We start from the raw sequence: 23,237 nt of genomic DNA on the forward strand, positions 1-23,237 counted from the left end.
TTCTTTACTAGTCTCACTGCTTCCATTCTTGCAACTCACTACATAGAAGCTAGAATGATCTTTTAAAATATAAATCAAGTTTTGTTGTTTCCCCACTTAAAATCTTCCTATGGCTCCCTATTGTACTTAATATAAAATTTAAATCCTTTACTCTGGCTTATAAATTTGATCTGGCCTCTCCTTGCTCTGTATGCTTTTTGCTACACCAGCTTTCTTTCTGATTTTAAAAACATCAAGCTGATTCCAACTTTAGGTCCTTTGCTCCGTCCTGTTCTATTCTCATCTGAAATGGTTTGTTTCCTTGCCTTCTACACTTTCTTACAGGTTAACTTTGAAGTCTCTTTCTTGCTTCTTTTTTCCCCTCCATTCCCTGTATCAAGCTATGAATAAATCCTGTTGGTTTTACCTTTAAGTATATTCAGAACCTGTTTAGTTTTCACCACTTCTGCTGTACAAACACTTTAGTCATGATCATCTCTGCTTGCTTTAATCCAGGAGCATCCTAGTTTATCTATTTCTACTACCTCTGCCCTACTGTACTTTTCATCTAGCAGATAGAGTAATGCTTTTTAGGAAATATTTTTTAGAACAGTTTTAGATTTAAAGAAAAATTGAGAAGACAGTACAGAGAATTCTCATATACCCTATACTCAGTTTCTACCATTCTTAACCAGTTATATTACTATGGTACTTTGTTATAATTAATGAACTCATTGATGCATTAAGGTTAACTAAAATTTGTGGTTACCTAATGTCTTTCTCTGTTCCAGGATACCACGTTACACTTGTTATGTCTTCTTAAGTTCTTCTTGGCTGCTGAAGTTTCTCAAGACTTCTCTTGTGTTTGGCAGTTATAAAGAATATTGGTCAAATGTTTTGTAGAATGCACCACTATTGGAATTTGTCTGATGTTTTTTCCATGATTAGACTAAGGTTTGGGGTTTTCAGAAGGAAGACCACAGAGATAAAGTGCCATTTTTATCATATCCAGGGTATACAGTACCAACATGATCTTACATCATCTAGTCCCCCATTACTTCCTTGATTCTGGCTCCTTGCCACTTTCTATGTCATAAATTCCAATGCCATTCATTAGGTCCTTGAATTTTATTGAAGATACCAAGCTTGCTCCTGCCTCAGGGCCTTTTTTTCTGTAGCATTGGATGCACTTCCTCAAGGTGGCAGCATGGTTCACACCCCTGCTTCTAGTTTCTGCTCAACTGTTAAACCTTACCAGAGAGATTTTCATTAAACACTGTATAGAAAATAACATAGTACTCCCAATATTCTTTATTTCCTACCCTGTTTTATTGTCTCTTCCATTGATCTCTGTATGACATATATTTACTTTGCTAATTTATTATTTCCTTCCCCACCAATAGAATTAAGCTCCATGAAAGTATGAACTTTGTCTACTTTGTTCATTCCACTATCCCCAGCATCTAGAACCATGCCTGGCACATAGTAGATGCTCAACAAATATTTACAAAAGAATGATTATCCAAATTACTTTCTATGAATATTGTGTTCATTATACTCCCTAAGCAGTATATTGAAATGTTTATTTCACTGCATCTTATACAGCATTGAATGTTGTTTTTAAAAATGTTTGGTTGGTAAAAGTTGTTTCTTTTAAGTACATTTTGATAAATACTAGTAAGGGAAAGCTTACATGTATTTTTAGTTATGGTTTTCTCTTGATGAATTGTTTCTTCATATTTCATAAGCTATTTTGGATTATATATAACTATGAGTCTACTATGTAGACTATTTTATATATGTAGCTATTAGTAGTATAGTGGGTACATGAAAATAACTTACTTTTCCTTCTTTAGGTTATTATAGTGACCACATCACCAAGTTCAACCTTCGTGCCCAACATTCTCTCCAAATCCCATAACTATGCAGCAGTCACTAAGCTCGTACCAACATCAGTCATTGCTTCCACAACCCAGAAGCCACCAGTGGTTATAACTGCTTCACAGTCCTCCCTGGTCAGTAGTAGCAGCAGTGGCAGCAGCAGTTCTACACCATCACCTATTCCTAATACAGTTGCAGTAACAGCTGTGGTATCTTCCACACCATCTGTGGTCATGTCAACAGTAGCACAAGGTGAGTAGTGATCCATTATGTAATTCTGTATGTGTGGTATATGGGAATTTTGAAAAAACAACAACAACAAAAAAAACAAACAAAAAAAACCCCATGTGCGTGTATTTTTCTGCTTTGGGTATGAAGATCCCTGCTTTTATATCAGAAATTACCACTCTCCTTCCCCCAGTTTGAGAATGTCAAGAAAATAGGTTACTCAATTTTCTTATATTAATTTACATGCTTACTCCAAGATTTTTTTTCCAATTGCATAGTACCTAGTCACCTAGGCAATTAGTATTCACAAAATGTACGTTAACTCTTCTCACAGCAAATTTCAAAGGCATAGGTAAATATCTTGAATATAATGAAGATTTTATTTATTTATTTTAAAATATTTTTTATTATTTTTAAGTAATTTTTACACCAATGTGGGCCTTGAACATATAACCCTGAGATCAAGAGTCACATGCTCTATTGACTGAGCCTCTCAGGCACCCCCCTGAAGTTCTTAAATGAGGAACTAGAAATTAAAATGGACCTTTGAGCAATGTAGGGTTTAGGGGCACTGATCTCTGGCACAGTTGAAAATCCACATACAACTTTTGACTCCCTCAGAACTTAACTGCTAATAACCTACTTTTGACTGGAAGTCTTACCAATAACAGTTGATACATTTTGTATGCTCTATCTATCATATACTGTATTTGTACAATCAGGTAAGCTAGAGAAGGAAAATGTTATTAAAATTATAAGGGATCCCTGGGTGGCGCAGCGGTTTGGCGCCTGCCTTTGGCCCAGGGCGCGATCCTGGAGACCCGGGATCGAATCCCACGTCGGGCTCCCAGTGCATGGAGCCTGCTTCTCCCTCTGCCTGTGTCTCTGCCTCTCTCTCTCTCTCTGTGACTATCATAAATAAATAAAAATTTAAAAAAAATTTAAAAAAAAATAAAATAAAATTATAAGAAAGAGAAAATACATTTCTCATACTGTACTGTATTTATTGTAAACATCTGTGTATCAGTGGGCCCCTGCAGTTCTGTGTTGTTAAGAGTCAACCATATTTTACTTGAGGTTCTTCAGGAGGAACATTACATATACAGCCTCTTGAGCATAAGGTACTTAGTGATAAGTGGGAGGAGAAAGAGGAGGATTTCAAGGACATGTCATTTGCCTTTTCTTCAGTTTCCCTAAGTTTTTCTGTATCAGTGGATGAAGGGAGATGTTAAGAGGAACTAAGTCTGAACTGAAGGACAGTTGCTGCTTAATAATAGCAGAGGAAAGGAAATGTGGAAATCTCAATTCCATGTTAGCCTCAAATCAGTTCAGGTCTCTTTCATATCCTTGTGTTCCTCCCTATGAAGGGCAAATAGCACACTGTCAGCAATCTTCTTCTTAGTGTCGGTGAGTCTTAAGATGAGGATGTGAGAGAAGCATGTACTGAACAGAAATCATACCCATGGTTGGAGTCTATCAAAGGGAGCATAGAGACAACCTAGAACAGGACTTAGTATTAGTTTTCATTGAATTTTATTTGAATAGTACATAACTTAAGATAGAGTGGGACTTGAAAATATCCTAGTTTATGAACTAGTAGTGAATACAAGCACAAGAATAGGAAAACCATGTATTTTTCATAATTTGGTTTAATAATGTTTAGTATGTTCTCTATAACTGTGTAGGCAAGGAGGAGGCTACGTAGATGCGATGCAGTCAGTATTCCTTTACTCTGTAGCCCTAATGCTAGAATGTAAAAGCATCTGTCATTATTTCCTGGCTCTTATACCTATTTAATGTCTCAATGAATGACAGGAAAATAGCAGGCTTGAAATTTTCTTTTATTTGTTACTTTAATTTTTAAAAAACATTCTAACCTTTCTATTTGCACAGCAGTAAACTATAGTTTACTTTAGTGTTATTAAAAATAGAAATAATTTTTATACAGAAAGTCTGTTGAAAATGTTGATTGCAAACATGATCCAAATTCACCATTTTAAAATTTGAAGGTGGGAGAAGGAAGGACTACCTCTCTTCTTACCTGAGTGACCCCTGTATCAGAACTGTTATCCACTGATAATCATTTTTCCCTTCCAGTACTCATCATACAGTTTGTTGAAGTTTTATTGAACTATTAGAAAGATTATTACTGTTCTTCCAAAGGAAGATATTATTTGAGATAAAAGGGTATTCTCTTGGCTACTAATGAAATATCTTTAGGCAAAATGAATATTCCATTCTTCTCTTTTTCACACTATTTTTTCTTTTTTCTTTTTTTTTAAAACTTTCTCCATACTTTTTTTTTGTTTTTTTTTTTAAAGACTTTATTATTCATAGAGACACACACACACACAGAGAGTGAGAGAGAGAGGCAGAGACACAGGCAGAGAGAGAAGCAGGCACTATGCAAAGAGCCCGACATGGGACTCAATCCAGGGTCTCCAGGATCATGCCCTGGGCTGCAGGCGGCGCTAAACCGCTGCGCCACCAGGGCTGCCCTCACACTATTTTTTCTAGGTATCTTCTGAAACTCTTGGTAATTTTGGACTTCCCTATTTTTTCCTTTGCTTCTTAGCATCCTGTATCTTTTTGAGCTTCAAGTCGTTATAGTGGAACTGAACAAGATATCTCAGGGGTTTCTTGAAAATTCACGGAATTCAATAGAGCATGAGAACTATAAAAATAAACTCGTGGGCAGCCCGGGTGGCTCAGTGGTTTAGTGCCGCCTTCAGCCCAGGGCTTGATCCTGGAGACCCGGGATTGAGTCCCATGTCAGGCTCCCTGCATGGAGCCTGCTTCTCCTTCTGCCTGTGTCTCTGCCTCTCTTTCTCTCTCTCTCTCCCTTTCTCTCTCGCTGTCTCATGAATAAATAAAAATCTTAAAAAAAAATTTGTAATGCAGATACTCAGGGAAACAATAGAATTCTTTTGAGTCTTTGAGATATTTTATGTAGCTATTACTAGTGCTAAAAAATTAAGGCAATTCCTTTTAAAAAAAGGTAAATGTTAGTGGAAGTGGTAATCTACAGACCAGAGTTTTCATTCGGACTGTAGGGCTTCTGTAGCAGCTTTTGTGTGGCTAGTTGGGGAACAAGGACATTCAGTGTCTGCCTCTGTTGGGGACTAGAGACAGGCTGTTTTAGAGTTAATGTATCTGTCTCTGGTTATTTTTGTAGGGGTAGCTGGTGATAGAGGGGAAAGAGTCTTTTTTTTTTTTTAAGATTTATTTATTTATTAATGAGAGACAACAGAGAGAGACAGAGACATAGGCAGAGGGAGATGGAAGCTTCTCACAGGGAGCTCGAAGCGGGACTCGATCCCAGATCCCGGGATCACGCCTGAAGGCAGATGCTCAACTGCTGAGCCACCCATGCGTCCTGGGAAAGAGTCTTAATACCAGTAACTTGGTAGGTGATTCCATGTTAATAGGCGTAGAGATGGTTCCAAAGGTATAGAGTTAGGGCAGGGGGGATTGTGTATGGTTGGCTCATCCTGTGGGAAGGAAAAAGAACCTCTTAATATTTCAAATATGGGAATCTTAAAATCCTGATTAGAATGGTTATTTTGACTTTGTCATCTCAAAGTTTAAAGGATGATTTAATACATTTTTTATTATGGAAGATTCCAATCATATATAAGTAGAGAGACCAGTAAAATAAAACCTTATGTGCCCATTGCCCAGCTTAAGATATGGGCAATATATGGTCAGTCTTATTTCATCTATACATATTATTTCCATCCACATACCTTTAACCTATAATGTTTGGTAGCAGATCCCAAATACTATATAATTTCATCTATAAATACCTCAGTATGTATCCTTAGAAAAAAGATCATAACTCACAATGCCACTATCATTAGAATTTTTAACAATATTTTCTTGATGTAATAAAATACACAGATCCTATCCAAGTTTCCTTAAAAAACCATAAAAAAAATTCTTATGCCATAAAAAAATGCCATAAAAAAATTCTTTTAATTGGGATCCAAAGTCCACACATGGATATAGTTATGTCTTTTTTTACTTAAGTCTCTCTTCCTTTTTTTTCCCTTGGCAATTTATTTGTTGAAGAAATCCGTCATTTTTCATGAGTTTCTTATAATCTAGATTTTACTGATTTTTATCCTGATAGTGTGGTTTAACAAGTTCTATTCCATGTAGTTCCATAAAACTGGTAGTTAAATCAAGAAGCTTGATCAGATTTAAGTCTGACTGTTTTTGGAGATAGGGGATTGAACTTTTCAAAAAAATTTTACTTACTAGAGAGAGAGAAAGCATAAGCAGGGGGAGGGGCAGAGAGTGAGAGAGGGAGAGGGACAAACCCACTGCCCCCTGGATGGAGTTCAATTCCAGGACCCTGAGATCATGACCTGATCCAAAGTCAGACACTTAACCAGCTGAGCTACCCAGTGTCCTGGGATTGAACATTTTGTAGGTAGTATTGTGTACTTCCTGTTGCACACCTTAGGAGGCACATAATGTCTGATTTGTCACTTTAATGATACTAACATTGATCAGTAGGTACAAGTATTACCAACTTTTTTTTTAAAATAAAGATTTATTTATTTATTCCTGAGAAACAGAGAGATAAAGAGGAGGGAAAGAGAGGCAGAGGGAGAAGCAGACTCCATGCACCGGGAGCCCAACATGGGACTCAATCCTGGGTCTCCAGGATCATGCCCTGGGCTGAAGGCAGTGCTAAACCACTGAGCCACCCAAGGCTGCCCTACCAACTGTTTTAATAGCTGTTGGTAGTCTTTGCCTAGGTCATTATTTTGTTAGTAGTTGCAAAATAAATTTTATATTTATTTTCTTCATTTATTAGGTGGAATTCTTAAAGAAGAACTTTCCCTTATTACCATTAGTTACTCTGAGGTATAGTTCATATAGAAAAAGCAGGATAAATGCCTGAGTATTTCTATTTATATGTTTTTAGATAATGAGTTGGTTCAGTGACCAGTGAAATTTTTATTCTCCATATTATTAAGATTTTTGGTATCTGTTAATCTATTGCAGATACTCTCTTGGTGCTCAAATTTTCCCATACATTCCACTGGGGGTCTCTTGAAGTTGGCTCCTAAATTCTTTTGACAAAACCACATTAATCCTTAATAGTACTTATCTTGTGATACGACAGAATGTTCTGGATTCATCTTACAGATTTTCTGCCCCAGATTTGGAGTTAGACATTTTTTTAAGGAGCTCTGACATCTTAGTGAGAAATGGTGCTTAAATATCACAATTTCTGGGTACTCTGGGGATGGTCATTATTACTGGATTGGTCATGGTTTCTAAATCTTTTCTATGGACAGAACTATAGTCCTTTTTTTTTTTTTTAAGGAAGAAATACATCATCAGTTCATACTGATATTATCAATTCCAATTTAGAATTTTGGCGTTTTACTTCTTTGTTTTTCTGTTTGTATAATGTATCTTTGTTCTTCTTATACTGAAAATCCTGGTTTCTAACAATTAATAAAGTTATGTATTTGATTTATCCTATAACATAATAGTTTCAGAATAACAAAACTAATATGACTAACAATATGATTATTGAATAGAATTTAAGAGTTTATTATGGTTCTTAAGGTATTCTCACTAAGGAAAATAGTCAAACTACTGTTTATTTTTTTTTTAAGATTTATTTATTTATTCATGAGAGATACAGAGAGAGAGAGAGAGGCAGAGACACAGGCAGAGGGAGAAGCAGGCTCCCCATAGGGAGCTCGATGTGGGACTTGATCCTGCATCCTGGGATCATGCCCTGAGCCTAAGGCAGATGCTCAACTGTGGGGCCATTCAGGTGTCCCAAAACTACTGTATTTTAAAGTCACCTGAAATAAACTTCTTTCCCTGTAGTTAAGCTCTAATTTGGTATGCAGTTAGGTTACTTTGTGTAATTCTGTTTTGTTTCTACTGATTGCAATCTCAAAATTTTTTACTTAATGTATAATTTATGATTGTATAATGTATAATAAAAGTTCATTTTCCAAAGTCAGATCAACAAAACAAAATGTGTTCTGTGAAGTCTATCTTTGATTTGCAATTCTTATACCCCCTTTAGTTTTTCCCTGATTGGTAATCATTTTTTTCCTTTAATTAGTTTTCTATTTATCCTTCCATTTTTTAAAATATGTAAGCACACATGTGTAAATATTATATATTTTCTTTGTTTGATAAAAGGTAACTACACATATATACTGTGCACTTTAGTGTTAGGAAAAGATAATTTTTTTTTTTAAGATTTTATTTATTCATGAGAGACACAGAGGGAGAGAGAGGCAGAGACACAGGCAGAGGGAGAAGCAGGCTCCACACAGGGAGCCTGACATCGTACTCAATCCCGGGTCTCCAGGATCAGACCCTGGGCTGAAGGCAGCGCTAAACTGCTGAGCCAACCTGGGCTGCCCTGGAAGAGATAATTTTTAATTAGGTGTTTGTAAGTCTGGTGCTAGGAGTACAAAAAAAGTGATAGTTGAAATGTGTTTTATATGTATAGAGGGAAATAGTTTATTAGATGACTGCTTTGTATTTGATTCTTCCCCGTATTTCCCTTATATATTGTACAGCCTTTTTTACCTCTTAAATCTGTGCAACTCTTCTTGTTCCTCATAAGCCAAATAATACGCTGTTGTTCATTACACAGGTTGATTACTATGATTTTTGTATTTTTTATTCTACCTATTTCTCAGATAAATCCTTTTGCCATTGTCTTTTCTCATAATTTGGTGAGAGAAATTTTCTTTCATCTCATTCTTCTAATATTCTTTTGTGGATTTCATGAATTATTTACCCAATACTACAGTGGAATGTCTTCCACTGACCTTTATTTTCCCTCCTTGACCCCACTTCATTTGTGTAACATACTACTTTCAATTATATCCACTACTCCTGTTCTCTTCAGTGTATTGATTTTCTGTAGGCTCTCCCTGAATGCAGTTCTCATTTTCCACTTCTGTTTGATGAAATCCTTTCCTTATGAAATCCCCCAACCCTGTCAATTCAAGTGTGGTCCTTATTTAGCATCTAAATTTTTTAAAACAGGAAAGTATTAAGAGATTAAATAATTATGGAGAACAAAAGCCCATCAGTAATCCTACCACTGTATCACAATTAGCACTTTCCATTTTATATATTAATCCCTTTTTACCCATGTGAATAGTTTTTTTATTTCTTTGGAATAAAAAAACCCATATTGCATTTAGTATTATACTTTTTTCATATAACATTCTTCTATTTTTCTAAATTACCCTAATTATTTTCAATGCTATTTAATATTTTTATTACTATTGCAGTTTATTAAATTATTCTCTTAGTGTTGTGTATTTAGAGTATTTATGATTTTGATATTACAGATTTATCTATAGCAAACATCTTTGTGAGTTTAATTGAACCCTCTCTTTTCTTAGAACCAGCTTTCAGGAACAGGATTACCAAGTCAGAGCGTTGGAATTTTTTTTTTTTTTTTTTTTTTTTTTTAGATTTTATTTATTTATTCATGAGAGACATAGAGAAAGAGAGGCAGAGACACAGAGAGAGAAGCAGGCTCCATGCAGGGAGCCTGGGACTCCCTCCCCTCTCCAGGATCATGCCCTGGGCTGAAGGTGGCACCAAACCGCTAAGCCACCCAGGCTGCCCACGTTGGAATTTTTTATAGAGGTTGCTAAATATATATTTTAGCTCCCTGAACTTTATCATCTTAGAATATCTTACTAGTTTGTGCCCACCATCAAATCTTTGTTCCTCTGATTTATAGAAATTGGGTGGAGGGAGTATAATTTCTAGAATTAAAAAAATTTTTGAATGGCATACTGTTTAACCAGACAGTTGTTTAATATCTGTTTGTTTCTTTTAATCTCTATGAATACAAGACAAAACACAGGTAATATTCTTATAGTTACCTATCTTCTTTCCCTTCAGTTATATGACTGTTTTTTTTTTTTGTTTGTTTGTTTGTTTTAATGTGTTTTAGGCTTCATTCTTTCTTTGGGGCTTGTGTTAAAACTCCCAAGTAGTTCATGTTTTTTTCAGAATTACCAGTGTAGCCTGAACTGTATTTTAAATTTCTCCAAATATGGCCTATTCTGTTTGCCTCAGTGGTATTCACTGTAGCCTTTTTATTATTTTGGCATTCAGATGTTTAATTGTTACAGAGCCCTGGGTTATTAATCTGTAAATTGAATTGCAAAATTCAGTAAGCAGTTGAATGACTTTACATAAATCTGACAGAGCTATTGGTTTTTAATAAGAAAATTTATTATCTCCTAAAACTGAAAGTCCAGAAGCAGAGAAATTCCAGTTAAGTTATATAGTAGCTCACTGGAGCCATCAAGTTTCTTTTTACCTTTCTTCTCTGCTTTCCTTGGTGTGTCAGCTCTTTTCTCAGGTAGCTCACATCATGACTGCAGGATGAGTAAAACAATTTCATACATCACACCAGATATGACAATGGGGACAGGAAAAAGAGTCCCTTTTTGTGAGTCTCTCAGGAAAGAGAAAACCTTTCCCAGAAGTCCCTAGGAGATTTCCCTTATGTCTGTTGGCCACAACTGTGTCACACACCTTAGCCTAAAAATAGTTCCTGGTAAGAGGAATGGAACCATCATGACTGCCTTTGATCAATTAGAAATTGCTCTCTAGGGCTGGCCCCAGGCCAGTCCCTCCATAAAATAAATGGCAGTATCCAGGAAGGTGGATCCTTCTGAGGGGAGAAAACCCCTTCTGGGTTTTTGTTAGGACAAAAGGCAGAGGAAAAGAAAATTAATCAGGCAACCAAGAATATATACTATATTAGATTATTTAATAAATGGTTTTAGAACAATTGACTTTTTATTTGGTCTTATACATGCCAGTGAGATTAAATAGGTTGATAGAATTGTTCAAATATCCTTTTTAAAATCTTTTTCTTTGTCTATGTATAATATCAGTTACTGAGAGAGGAATATAAATATCTCCAACTATAATTGTAGCCTTGTGCATTTTTCTTTTCAACACTGTCAGTTTTTGTCTCATGTCTTTTGATCTCTGTTTTTAGGTGCATGCAGATTTAGGATTGTTGTCTTTTTTTTTTTTTTTTTTTTTTTAAGATTTTGTTTATTTGAAAGAGCACAAGTAGGGAAGAGAGAGAGAAGCAGGCTCCCCACAGAGCAGGGAGCCAGAAGTGGGACTCAATCCCAGGACACTGGGATCATGACCTGAGCCAAAGGCAGATGCTTAACCAACTGAGCCATCCAAGTGCCTCAGGATTATTGTCTTTTTTAAGAAAATTGTTATTATTGAAGTATGGTTGACTTTTGTATCTTCTTGATGAAATCACCTCCTTTTTGTAAAGCATTGCTCTTTTTCTCTGGTAATACTTCTAGTTTTAATATCTTCTTTTCTGATACTAATGTAGCCATCCAACTTTCTTATACTGTTTGCACTATATATCTTGTTTCATCATTTTACTTTTAACCTGCCTGTCCTTTGTGTTTAAAATGCATCTCTTTGGTTGCATGGCTAGATTATTTATTTATTCATAGAGACACACAGAGAGAGAGAGAGAGAGAGAGAGGCAGACACACAGGCAGAGGGAGAAGCAGGCACCATGCAGAGAGCCTGACATGGGACTTGATCCAGGGTCTCCAGGATCACGCCCTAGGCTGCAGGTGGCGCTAAACCACTGCGCCACCGGGGCTGCCCTTTTTTAATACTTTATAACTAGTTGCTCTAGAGTTGGGTCTCAGCCTCCATGTTATGGATGTTTTGGGCCAGAATAATTCTTTGCCATGAGAGGCTAACCTGACATTATAGGATGTTGAACAGCAATTCTGATCTCTGCCTACTAGATACTGGTAGCCATAGGCTCTGTCATGACAATGAAAAATGTCTCCAGCAGTTGCCACCTATGGAGGTTAGGAGTAAGGTGCCCTAGAACTCAGCTCTAGAGCTTACATTATACATTTTTAATTTATAGTAGTCTGTCTTGAAGTAATAATACCATTTCCCATATTGTGTTAGAATCTTAGAATAAGTATACTGCTATTTTCTCTCTCTCATCCTGTACTATGGTTGTCTTGCTTTTTAATTCTATATGTTGTAACCCCACATTGCATTGCTATTATTTTTGCTTTAAACAGTTTTCTTTTAAAGATAGAACAAAAGAGGAGTAAAAAGTCTTTTATATTTACCAACCTCTCATCTTGTAGTTTTCCTAGTCTAGCCCTGGGATCAGTCATTTTTCAGACGAACCCTGATTCCTTTTAGTGGAAAGTAAGAATTAGCTAGAATCTGGGTGCTAGATATGCTACTGCTATGTTACATTTGTGTGTATATATATGCATGCACACACATGTACATCCATACACACTTCATATTTAAATTTGTATTTCTGTATGTCGAAAACTGTGGGTTCCTACTGATATATCTAATTTCAATTAAACAACTCTAGTTTTCTCCTTTTCCTTCATTGACAGTGAAAAACCTAAATTCCATTATCTTTCATATAGTTACTTATCAGTTCCCTACAATGCAACTAATCTGTTGTTGTTGCTGTTGCCGCCACCTCCATGCAGATGCCTTCTTCACTCAGGCTCTGACATCCTGCAGACTCCTCCATCACCCCACCTGTTTCTGACACCCTCCTCACATCACCCTATTGCATGGATGCTAGTCTCACCCTTCTTAGCTTTGACACCCATGGCAGGCTGCCCTCCCACCAAGAAGGTCTTCTCACTTAGTTTGGATTCTGATACTACCTTAGCCATTTCTTCCAGTGATACTCTGCTCAAGTTTTGAGACTCTGTTAGGTGGCTTATGGTCATGGAACCCCCTCTCTCTTACTTGGGCTCCAACTCTATATGCATGCTGTCCCCTGAGTTTCTCCACCATGGACACCCCTCCTCATTTTACTCTGATTCCTGTGCTAGCCCATTTTCTGCAGTGGGCTCTGACATTTCATGCTAAGCCACTCTTCTGCTTAGCTGCCTAGTTGCTCATCTTGTTTTGCACCAGCTGACAGCTTTAGTGCTGAATTGTTTGGGAAACAAATGGCAAAAGGAAGAGGACCTTTTACTGGTTAAAACAAAAATAGCCTTCATTACTATTTGTAATAATAGATTTGAATAATTATTTGATTATCTTCTCTTGAAACACTTCTGAAGGTAGGTACTGTTTCATGGATACAGTATAGGTTCCCAAGGATCTTGCATAAAGTATATGCTCAGTAAATTTTTACTAAATGAACAAATACTCAGGTTAAGTACTTCAGTCAGATCATACCACTGTTAATGTGTTTATGTGTTGAAGGCATGACTTGAACCTAGTTCTGATTCTAAAGTTACCTGACTGCTTTTACATCAGATACTTTTACTATAAAAACCTACATGGAGAACAGAGGGAATTTCCCATGTGCACAATTTATCTCAGTTAATACAGGAGTTCATTATAAATTCAGTATAAAGGTGAAAACTTTTAAATAGTTTAAAAATAATATCTTTCCCTTGTAAAAAACTTTATACTCATTGAGTCATAAAATGTTGGTGCATAACGGGGCTCCTGAGATAATCTAGTTCAGCACAACTTAGCAGTATAACACACACATGTCACTAAAATACGAGTATTTGCAGAGGGGTAGGGTTGGGTGAGGTGGGAGAATCTATAGGGCATGGAGAATTCAACAGGTGAAGGCACTAGAGGCCCTGGGAATCAGATGAATTCTTAAAGTTTCTTTTCCGTGTTTATCATTCTCCAGAAACATTTAATGTAGGAATGTAATATTATTTAAAATTTTTTCATTAAAAAAGTAATAAAATAAAATTTTTTCTATAGTACAATGTAATTGTCATAATGGGGTTGTGGAAGTAGAAGGTGTGAAATAGCCTAAGAATTTAACAGGCTATTAATTTATGAGTCTCATTTTGGCAGTGGCTCAAAAAGTTGATGAGTTACATTTCAGGTTGTTAGGAAAATTAAATCATTTACAGATAAATAGTTTGTGTTGTTGAAGAATTATAAGAAAATTACCAATGAAATATCTGGGAGAGGGAAGAATTTCTCTCAAATTCATTCATCTTTAGTGGAAGTTACTGGTACTCCTTACCTAGTGCTAGTATTAGCATTGCCCTGAGAAGCAATGTCTTAATACCTTATGTCATCAGAATTGTTTTGCTGTGGATGTATTGAGTACGCCCACTTGTTCCACAGATTACTTAATGACCCAGTTAGTGTTCTCAAGAAATGACTTTAAGTTATAGATCATTAGAAATGAAATCTAAAAAAACTACTTTGCCATGCTGAATAGTTCAAAAGAAGAACATTTCAATGTGAAATATTTTCTCATGCCTTGTTTAAATTGACTTACTGGAACCTGAAAAGTAATATTTTAAAAAATGGATTACAAATAAGATTCAAAATTTAGTGTACTTTGTTCTTATATTATTCTCATTAAACCTATAATTCCTAACAGGAAATTTATTGAGAGACGTATCCTTCCTGATATTTTATCTCTTCCACTCTGTTTTCCAAGGGAAAATCAATTTTTTTGAGTATGAAAGCAATCATGCCTCCTTTGCAAAGTTTGAGGACTGTATATCAAATACATAAAATACCACATATTATTTTAAAAAAATACCACATATTATATATGACATTTAACAGGTGCTCAGTCATTGGTTCTATTGATTTACCTAGTGTTTATCATCATCTATAAGAAGTAGCATTAAAGTATGCTTTACTATTAAATAAATTCTTTTCCTCCTACTCTTCTGCAGGAGTATCTACATCAGCGATCAAAATGGCATCAACCAGACTTCCTTCTCCTAAAAGTTTAGTGGGTGCCCCAACTCAGATTCTTGCACAGTTTCCTAAGCAGCATCAACAGTCTCCTAAGCAGCAGTTACATCAAGTGCAGCAACAGACCCAGCAACAGGTGGCGCAGCCTGCTCCAGTATCTCATCAGCAACAGCCTCAGCAATCTCCTTTGCCACCTGGTATCAAGCCTACTATTCAAATCAAACAGGAGTCAGGTAACTGGAAAATGTTTACAAGATGTATTTCTTTCCCATTCACTACTTCTCTGAAGACTGTGAGTATATATGGATATACAGTTTCCTCAAGCAACAGAGTTTCTTTCTTTTTTTTTTTTTAATTTTTATTTATTTATGATAGTCACAGAGAGAGAGAGAGAGAGAGAGAGAGAGAGAGAGGCAGAGACACAGGCAGAGGGAGAAGCAGGCTCCATGCACCGGGAGCCCGACGTGGGATTCGATCCCGGGTCTCCAGGATCACGCCCTGGGCCAAAGGCAGGCACCAAACCACTGCGCCACCCAGGGATCCCTAGCAACAGAGTTTCAATTCCAAAATATATTTTGAGAGCCTCCTGTTGGACATACGTATATAGAAAGAACTGGAATTTTGGAATAGAAATGAGAAAAAAAAAGCAATTTGCTCAGCAGGAGCAGTTATTTTTAGTGAATCCTCCAGGGAGATAAGGAAGCTAAGGAAGCAAACACAGGTTTTAGAATTATACTCTGGACAGATTGGGATTATAGAAAGTAGGCAGTTGAAAAATTATTCTGGAGAGTTTTGTGTTAGAATGCTATATTATGAACTTGGCATAAAACTGGGCAGAGGTGCTAAGATTATAGGACACTGTATACAATGATGGAGTTTGTGGAATAATAATTTAGAAGTTTATTGAAAACATCTGAGTAGCTCAGTTGGTTCAGTGTCTGCCATCATCAGGTCATGATCCTGTCGTCCTGGGACCAAGCCCCACTTTGGGCTCCCTGCTCAGCGGGGAGCCTGCTTCTTTCTCTCTCTCTGCAGTTCCTCCTGCTTTATGCACTTGCTCTCTCTCTCACCTTCTCTCTGTCAAATAAATAAATAAACAAAATCTTAAAAAAAAAGTCATCTTCAGCTTCTGAGGAAGCAGGACACTCAGTGGAAGCTATTCATAAAAGTATTGAATAGAAAAGCCAGGTAGGATGGGGTTTCAAACAAAGGGTAATTTAAATGACTCTTAATATACTTATTATCTTTAAGAAATAAAAATGGATTTTTTCTTCCTTCAATGAATATGAACTTTTATTGGTGATAAAAGAAGCATTTGGAAGATGGTGACATTTTCAGCTTTGTTTGGTTTTGTTTTTTAATAGAAACATTTTATTTAGTTTTTGAGAAATGATTGACATATAACATTGTATTACTTATAAATGTACAACATAATGATTTATTTATATATTTCAAAATGATTACAGTAAGCTTAGTTAACATCCAGTATCACACATAGTCACACATTTTTTTTTCTTATAATGAGAATATTTTAAGATTTATTCTGTAAGCCACTTTCTGACATAGTATTATTAACTATAGCCACCATACTGTGTGTTATGTGCTCAAGATTTATTTGTTTTGTAGCTGGAATGTTATACCTTTTGACCACCTTTACCCATTTTGGCCAGCCCTCCACCCTCGGCCTCTCACAGCTACCAATATTCTTTGTATCTGTGAATCCTTTTTTTATTTGTTTTTTTAAGATTCTACATGTAAGTGAGATTATACAGTATGTGTCTTTGTCTGTCTTATTTCACTTAACAGAAAGCCCTCAAGGTCCATCCATGTTACTGGAAATGCCAGGATTTCTTTCTTTCTTGCAGTTTTTTTTTTTTTTAAGATTTTATTTATTCATGAGAGACACACAGAGAGAGAGGCAGAGGGAGAAGCAGGCTCCATGCAGGGAGCCCGACGTGGGACTTGATCCCGGGTCTCCAGGATCACTCCCTGGGCTGTAGGCGGCGCTAAACTGCTCAGCCACCCGGGCTGCCCCATTTTTGCGGTTTTTATTTTAACTTGTTACTTAACATACAGTGTTATATTAGTTTCAGGTGTATAATACAGTGATTCTATAATTCCCTTGTATCACTGGGTAGCTCATCACAAGTACACTCCTTAATCACTATTACCTGTTTCACCCATCTCCCCATCCCCATCCCCCTCCCCTCTGGTAACCATCAATTTGTTCTCTGTAGTTAAGAGTCTGTTTCTTTTTTTCTTTTTTTTTTAATTTAAAGATTTATTTATTCATGAGAGACACAGACTGAAAGAGAGAAGCAGAGACATAGGCAGAGGGAGAAGAAGGCTCCTTGAAGAGAGCCCAATGCGGACTCAATCCTGGATTCTGGTTTCATGACCTGAGCCAAAGGCAGGCACCCAACTAGGAGCCACCCAGGCATCCTTAAGAGTCTGTTTCTTAATTTCTCTCTCTCTCTTTTTCCCTTTGCTTATTTGTTTTGTTTCTTAAATTCCACATTTCAGTGAACCTACAGTTTTTGTATTTCTCCAACTGACTTTGTTTAGCATTATATTCTCTAGCTCCCTTCATGTTATTCTAAATGACAAGATTTCATCTTTCATTATGGCCAAATAATACGTGTGTGTGTGTGTGTGTGTGTGTGTGTGTGTATCACATCTTCCTTATTCATTCATCTATCTATAGACACCTTGGCTGCTTCCATAGTTTAGCTATTGAAAATAATGCTGCAGTAAACACCAGGGGTACCTTTATCACTTCAAATCAGTCAGATTGTTGCATCATAGGGTAGTTCTGTTTTTAACTTTTTGAGAATCCTTGTAACCTCCATACTGTCTTCCACGGTGGTTGCACCAGTTTGCATTGCCACCAACAGTGCATGAGGCTTCCTTTTTCTTCACATTCTTGCCAACACCTGTTGTTTCTTGTGGTTTTGATGTTAGCCATTCTGACAGGTGTGAGGTGATATCTCATTGTAGTTTGGATTTGCATTTCCTTGAGGATAGGTGATGACGAGCATCTTTTCATATGCCTGTTGGCCATCTGGATGTCATCTTTGGAGGAGTATTTATTCATGTCTTCTGCCCATTTTTTAAATTGGATTATTTGTTTTTTGGGTGTTGAGTTTTATAAGTTCTTTATATAGTTTGGATATTAAGCCTTTATCAGATATGTCATTTGCAAATATCTTCTCCCATTCCGTAGGTTGCCTTTTAGTTTTATTGATGTTTCCTTCACTATGTAGAAGCTTTTTCTTTTGACGTAATTCCCGTTTATTTTTGCTTATTGTTTCCTTTACCTCAGAAGACATGTCTGGAAAAAAGTTGCTAGAGGCAATGTCAGAAAAGTTACTGTTTTCCCTTCTAGGATTTTTATAGTTTCAGGTCTCACATTTAGGTTTGTAATCCATTTGAATTTATTTTTGTGTATGGTGTAAGAAAATGGTCCAGTTTCTTCTCTCCTTCTCTCCCTCTCCCTCCCTCCCTCCCTCTCTCTCTCTCCCTCCCTCTTTTTTTTTTCTTTTTTTTTAAGATTTTATTCATTCATTCATGAGAGACAGAGAGAGACGCAGAGACACAGGCAGAGGGAGGAGCAGGCTCCATGCAGGGAGCTCGACGTGGGACTCGATCCTGGATCTCCAGAATCAGGCCCTGGGCCAAAGGCGGCGCTAAACCGCTGAGCCACCTGGGATGGTGTCTCTCTCCTTTTTTTTTTTTAAGATTTTATTTATTTGAGATAGAGCCAGTTAGAGACAGAGCATAAGCATAAGCAGAGGGACAGAGGGAGAAGCAGGTTCCCCACTGAGCAGGGGGCCTGACATGGGGCTCCGTCTCAGAACTCTGGAATCATGACCTGAGCTGAAGGAAGATGGTAAACCAACTGAGCCACCCAGTTGCCCCAAAGTAGTCCAGTTTCATTCTTTTGCATGTTAATGTCCAGTTTTGCCAATACAATTTTTTCAAGAGAGTTTTTCCCATAGGATATTCTTTCCTGTGTTATCAAAAGTTAATTAACCAACTAATTGTGAGTTTATTTTTGGATTTTTTTGTTCTGTTCCATTGATTTACGTGTCTATTTTTATTCCAGTTCCATACTGCTTTGATAACTATAGCTTTGTGATATAACTTGAAGTCTGGGGGATCCCTGGGTGGCTCAGGGGTTTGGTGCCTGCCTTTGGCCCAGGGCGCGATCCTGGAGTCCTGGGATCGAGTCCCACGTTGCGCTCCCGGCATGGGGCCTGCTTCTCCCTCTGCCTGTGTCTCTGCCTCTCTCTCTCTCTGTGTCTATCATAAATATATAAATCTTAAAAAAAAATAACTTGAAGTCTGGAATTGTAATGCCTCCAGCTTTGTTTTTCTTTTTCAAGATTGCTTTGGCTATTTGGGGCCTTTTGATTCCATACCAATTTTAGGAGTTCTAACACTGTGGAAAATGCTAGTGGTATTTTGCTAGGGATTGCATTAATTGTGTAGAAGAATACTTTGGGTAGTATAGACGTTTTAACAATATTTTTTCTTTCAATCCATGAACATAGAATATCTTCCCATTTCTTTGTGTCATCTTCAATTTCTTTGATTAGCGTTTTACTGTATTCAGAGTACAGCTTTAAAATACAGCTCTTTTATCTCTTTGGTTTTATTCCTCATTGCTTTGGGGATTGTTTTCTTAATTTCTTTTTTGTAGGTTCATTATTGGTGTATAGAAATGCAACAGATTTCTGTACATTGATTTTGTATCCTGTGAATTTACTGACTTCATTTATTAGTTCTAGCAGGTTTTTTTTTTTTTAGTCTTTCAGGTTTACTATATAGTGTCATGTCATCTGCCAATAGTTAAAGTTTGACTTCTTCCTTACCAATTTAGATGCCTTTTTTTCATTTTGTTCTCTGATTGCTGTGGCTAGGACTTCCAGTTCTAAGTTGGATAAAAGTGGTGAGGGTAGACATCCTTGTCTTGTTCCTGAGCTTAGTGGGAAAGCTCTCAGATTTTCCCTGTTGAGTATGATCTTTTCTGTGGGTTTTTCATAGATGGCCTTTATTATATTGAGGTATGTTCCCTCTAAACGTACTTTGTTGAAGGCTTTTATCATGAATGATTGTTGTACTTAAATGCTTTTTCTGCATCTACTGAAATGATTATATGGTTCTTATCCTTTCTCTTATTCATGTGATGTATCACGTTGATTTACAACTGTTGAATCACCCTTGCAAACCAGGAGCAAATCCTGCTTGGATGGTAGTGAATGATTTTGTTAATATGTTATTGGATTCAGTTTGCTAGTATGTCATTGAAGATTTTTGCATCTGTGTTCATTAGAAATATTGGCCTATAGTAGTTTTTTTTTCTGATATCTTTACTGGTTTTGTTATTAGGGTAATGCTTGTCTTATCCCAAAAATGAATTTTTAATCTTCTCTTGAACAGCAGGGGTGGGAGATACTAAAAAATTTCTAGTGAGCAAGGTATGGTTAATTACACAAAATCTAATATGACTATTAAAACCTGTATGAGGGATCCCTGGGTGGCGCAGCGGTTTGGCGCCTGCCTTTGGCCCAGGGCGCGATCCTGGAGACCTGGGATCGAATCCCACATCGGGCTTCTGGTGCATGGAGCCTGCTCTCCCTCTGCCTGTGTCTCTGCCTCTCTCTCTCTTTGTGACTATCATAAATAAATAAAAATTAAAAAAAAAATAAAACCTGTATGATATTATATATTCATTGTGTTGTTTGAATTCTTTTTTTTAAGGTTTTATTTAGTCATGAGAGACTCATGAATAATAAATAATAATAATAACAATAATAAGCAGGCTCTATGCAGGAGCCTTATGCAGGACTTGATCGAGGAACTCTGGGAAGAAGACGCTCAACTGCTGAGCCACCCAGGCATCCTTGGATTCTCTTTTACTCTGTGTGAAAATACTTATAAAAAGCTTTTCTAGATTGACTGAAAACCTCAGTTTTCTAACCTTATTATTCCCATACATCTTAAGTTCCTCAGTTGTAGAGTCTCGTTTCATGACTACTTTAAGAACTCTAACCATCATAGTTATAGGAGGAATATGTTATTAATAAAATCCCAATAATAGCTCTAGGTTTTTCTCTCACAGATTTTGATTCAGTCTTGTTTATCAGTTTTTCTTTTTAGAAACCATTTAAATTTGGGCAGCCCGGGTGGCTCAGCAGTTTAGTGCCTGCCTTCGGCCCAGGGCAGGATCCTGGAGTCCGGGGATCAAGTCCTGCATCAGGCTTCCTGCATGGAGCCTGCTTCTCCCTCTGCCTGTGTCTCTGCCTCTCTCTCTCTCTCTCTCTCTCTGTCTCTCATGAATAAATAAATTAAAAAAAAATTTAATAAAAATTTAAATTCAATTAATTAACATATACTATATTATTGGTTTCAGAGGTAGAGGTCACTGAATCATCAGTTGCATATAATACCCAGTGCTCATTACATCACATGCCCTCCTTAATGTCCATCACATTGTTATCTCATTCCCCTACCTCTTTCCCCTCCAGCAACCCTCAGTTTGTTTCCGATGATTAAGAGTCTCTTATAGTTTCTCTCCCTCTCTGATTTTTTTTTAAATATTTTATTTATTTATGAGAGACACACACGGAGAAAGAGAGAGAGAGAGGCAGAGGGAGACACAGACTCCATGCAAGGAGCCCGACATGGGACTGGATCCTGGGTCTCCAGGATCACACCCTGGGCTGAAGGCGGCGCTAAACCGCTGAGCCACCCGGGCTGCCCTCCCTCTCTGATTTTTTCTTGTTTTATTTTTCCTCTTTTCATCTATGTTCCTCTGTTTTGTTTCTTAAATTCACAGATGAGTGAGATCATATGATAATTGTCTTTCTCTGATTGACTTAGTTTCATTTGGTGTAATACCCTCTAGTTCCATCCACATCATTGCAAATGGCAAGACTGCATTTTATTCTTGATGGCTGAGTAGTATTCCATATCTATATATCTGTATCTGTATCTATATCTATACACACACACATATACACCACATCTTTGTCCATTCATCTCTCAGTGGACATCTGGGCTCTTTCCATAGTTTGGCTATTGTGGACATTGCTGCTATAAATATTGGGGTACAGGTGTCCCTTTGAATCACTACATTTGTATCTTTGGGTAAATTCCTAGTAGTGAGTGCAATTGCTGGGTCATAGGGTAGCTCTATTTTCAACTTTTTGAGGAACCTCCATACTGGTTTCCAGAGTGGCTGTACCAGCTTGCATTCCCACCAACAGCACAAGAGGGTTCCCTTTTCTCCGCATCCTTGCCAACATCTGTCATTTCCTGACTTGTTCATTTTAGCCATTCTGACTGGTGTGAGGTAGTATCTCATTGTGGTTTTGATAGTATTTCCCTGATGCTGAGTGATGTGGAGCATTTTTTCATGTGTCTGTTGGCCATTTGTATGTCTTTGGAGAAATGTCTCTTCATGTCTTCTGCCCATTTCTTGATTGGATTATTTGTTCTTTGGGTTTCAATTTGATAAATTCTTTATAGATTTAGGATACTAGCCCTTTATCTGATGCGTCATGCAAATATCTTCTCCCATTCTGTAGGTTGCTTTTGGTTTTGTCGACTGTTTCCGTTGCTGTGCAAAAGCTTTTTATCTTCATGAAGTCCCAGTGGTTAATTTTTGTCTTTTCTCCATGTTGTTTTATTTTCATTTCATTTCTCATATGGAATGAGTTTGAACAACTATTATATGTTTCAGAACCCTTGTATTTCATTTTTTGTGTTCAGTTTTATTCATTGTCCATATTTCTACTGTGATATTTTTCTCATCAGTTTCTGAGAATTTTATTTATTTAATTTTTTTTTAAAGATTTTATTCGTTTACTCATGAGAGATACAGAGAGAAATGCAGAGACACAAACAGAGGGAGAAGCAGGCTCCTTGTGGGGAGCCTGATGCGGGACTTGATCCCAGAAACCCAGGGATCATGACCTGAGTGGAAGGCAGACGTTCAACCACTGAGACACTCAGGCATCCCGAGAATTTTATTATATCAGGATAATTGGCAAGCCCTTTGTGCAAATCTCATGATTTGCAGAGATTTTCTTCCCAGTTTGTTTGTTGTTGACTTTATTTATGGGGACTTATAATATGTTGATTTTTTTATCGCTATATAGTTGAATTTATCAGTGTAGTCTTTAATGCTTCTAGATTTTTAGTCACAATTCACATTTTTTACATTTAAATATTTTGCAGTTTATCCCAGTATGAGGTATTGATAATGAATTGATTGATTTGTAATTTTTTTGTGTACAGTCTTTGTCAAGCTTTAGTTTAATATTATATGTGCTTTCAATAAAGAATTGTAATGTTTTCTTCTTTTAAGATAC

At 36.8% G+C, this 23,237-nt stretch overlaps 1 protein-coding gene across 6 annotated transcripts in view; it reads left to right on the forward strand.

Annotated features, from left to right (window-relative positions):
• Positions 1–23,237, forward strand: part of EMSY (EMSY transcriptional repressor, BRCA2 interacting) — a 149,202-nt gene that overhangs the window by 78,002 nt on the left and 47,963 nt on the right. For all 6 annotated transcript variants that reach the window (XM_055320584.1, XM_055320586.1, XM_055320585.1 and 3 more), the window contains 2 exons: positions 1,836–2,112; positions 14,838–15,092. In XM_055320584.1, coding sequence (XP_055176559.1) covers positions 1,836–2,112; positions 14,838–15,092 — 532 coding nt within the window. The remainder of the gene's footprint in view (positions 1–1,835; positions 2,113–14,837; positions 15,093–23,237) is intronic.

This window comes from Nyctereutes procyonoides, unplaced genomic scaffold (assembly GCF_905146905.1).
Source record: "Nyctereutes procyonoides isolate TBG_1078 unplaced genomic scaffold, NYPRO_anot_genome, whole genome shotgun sequence".
NCBI classification, from domain to species: domain Eukaryota; kingdom Metazoa; phylum Chordata; class Mammalia; order Carnivora; family Canidae; genus Nyctereutes; species Nyctereutes procyonoides.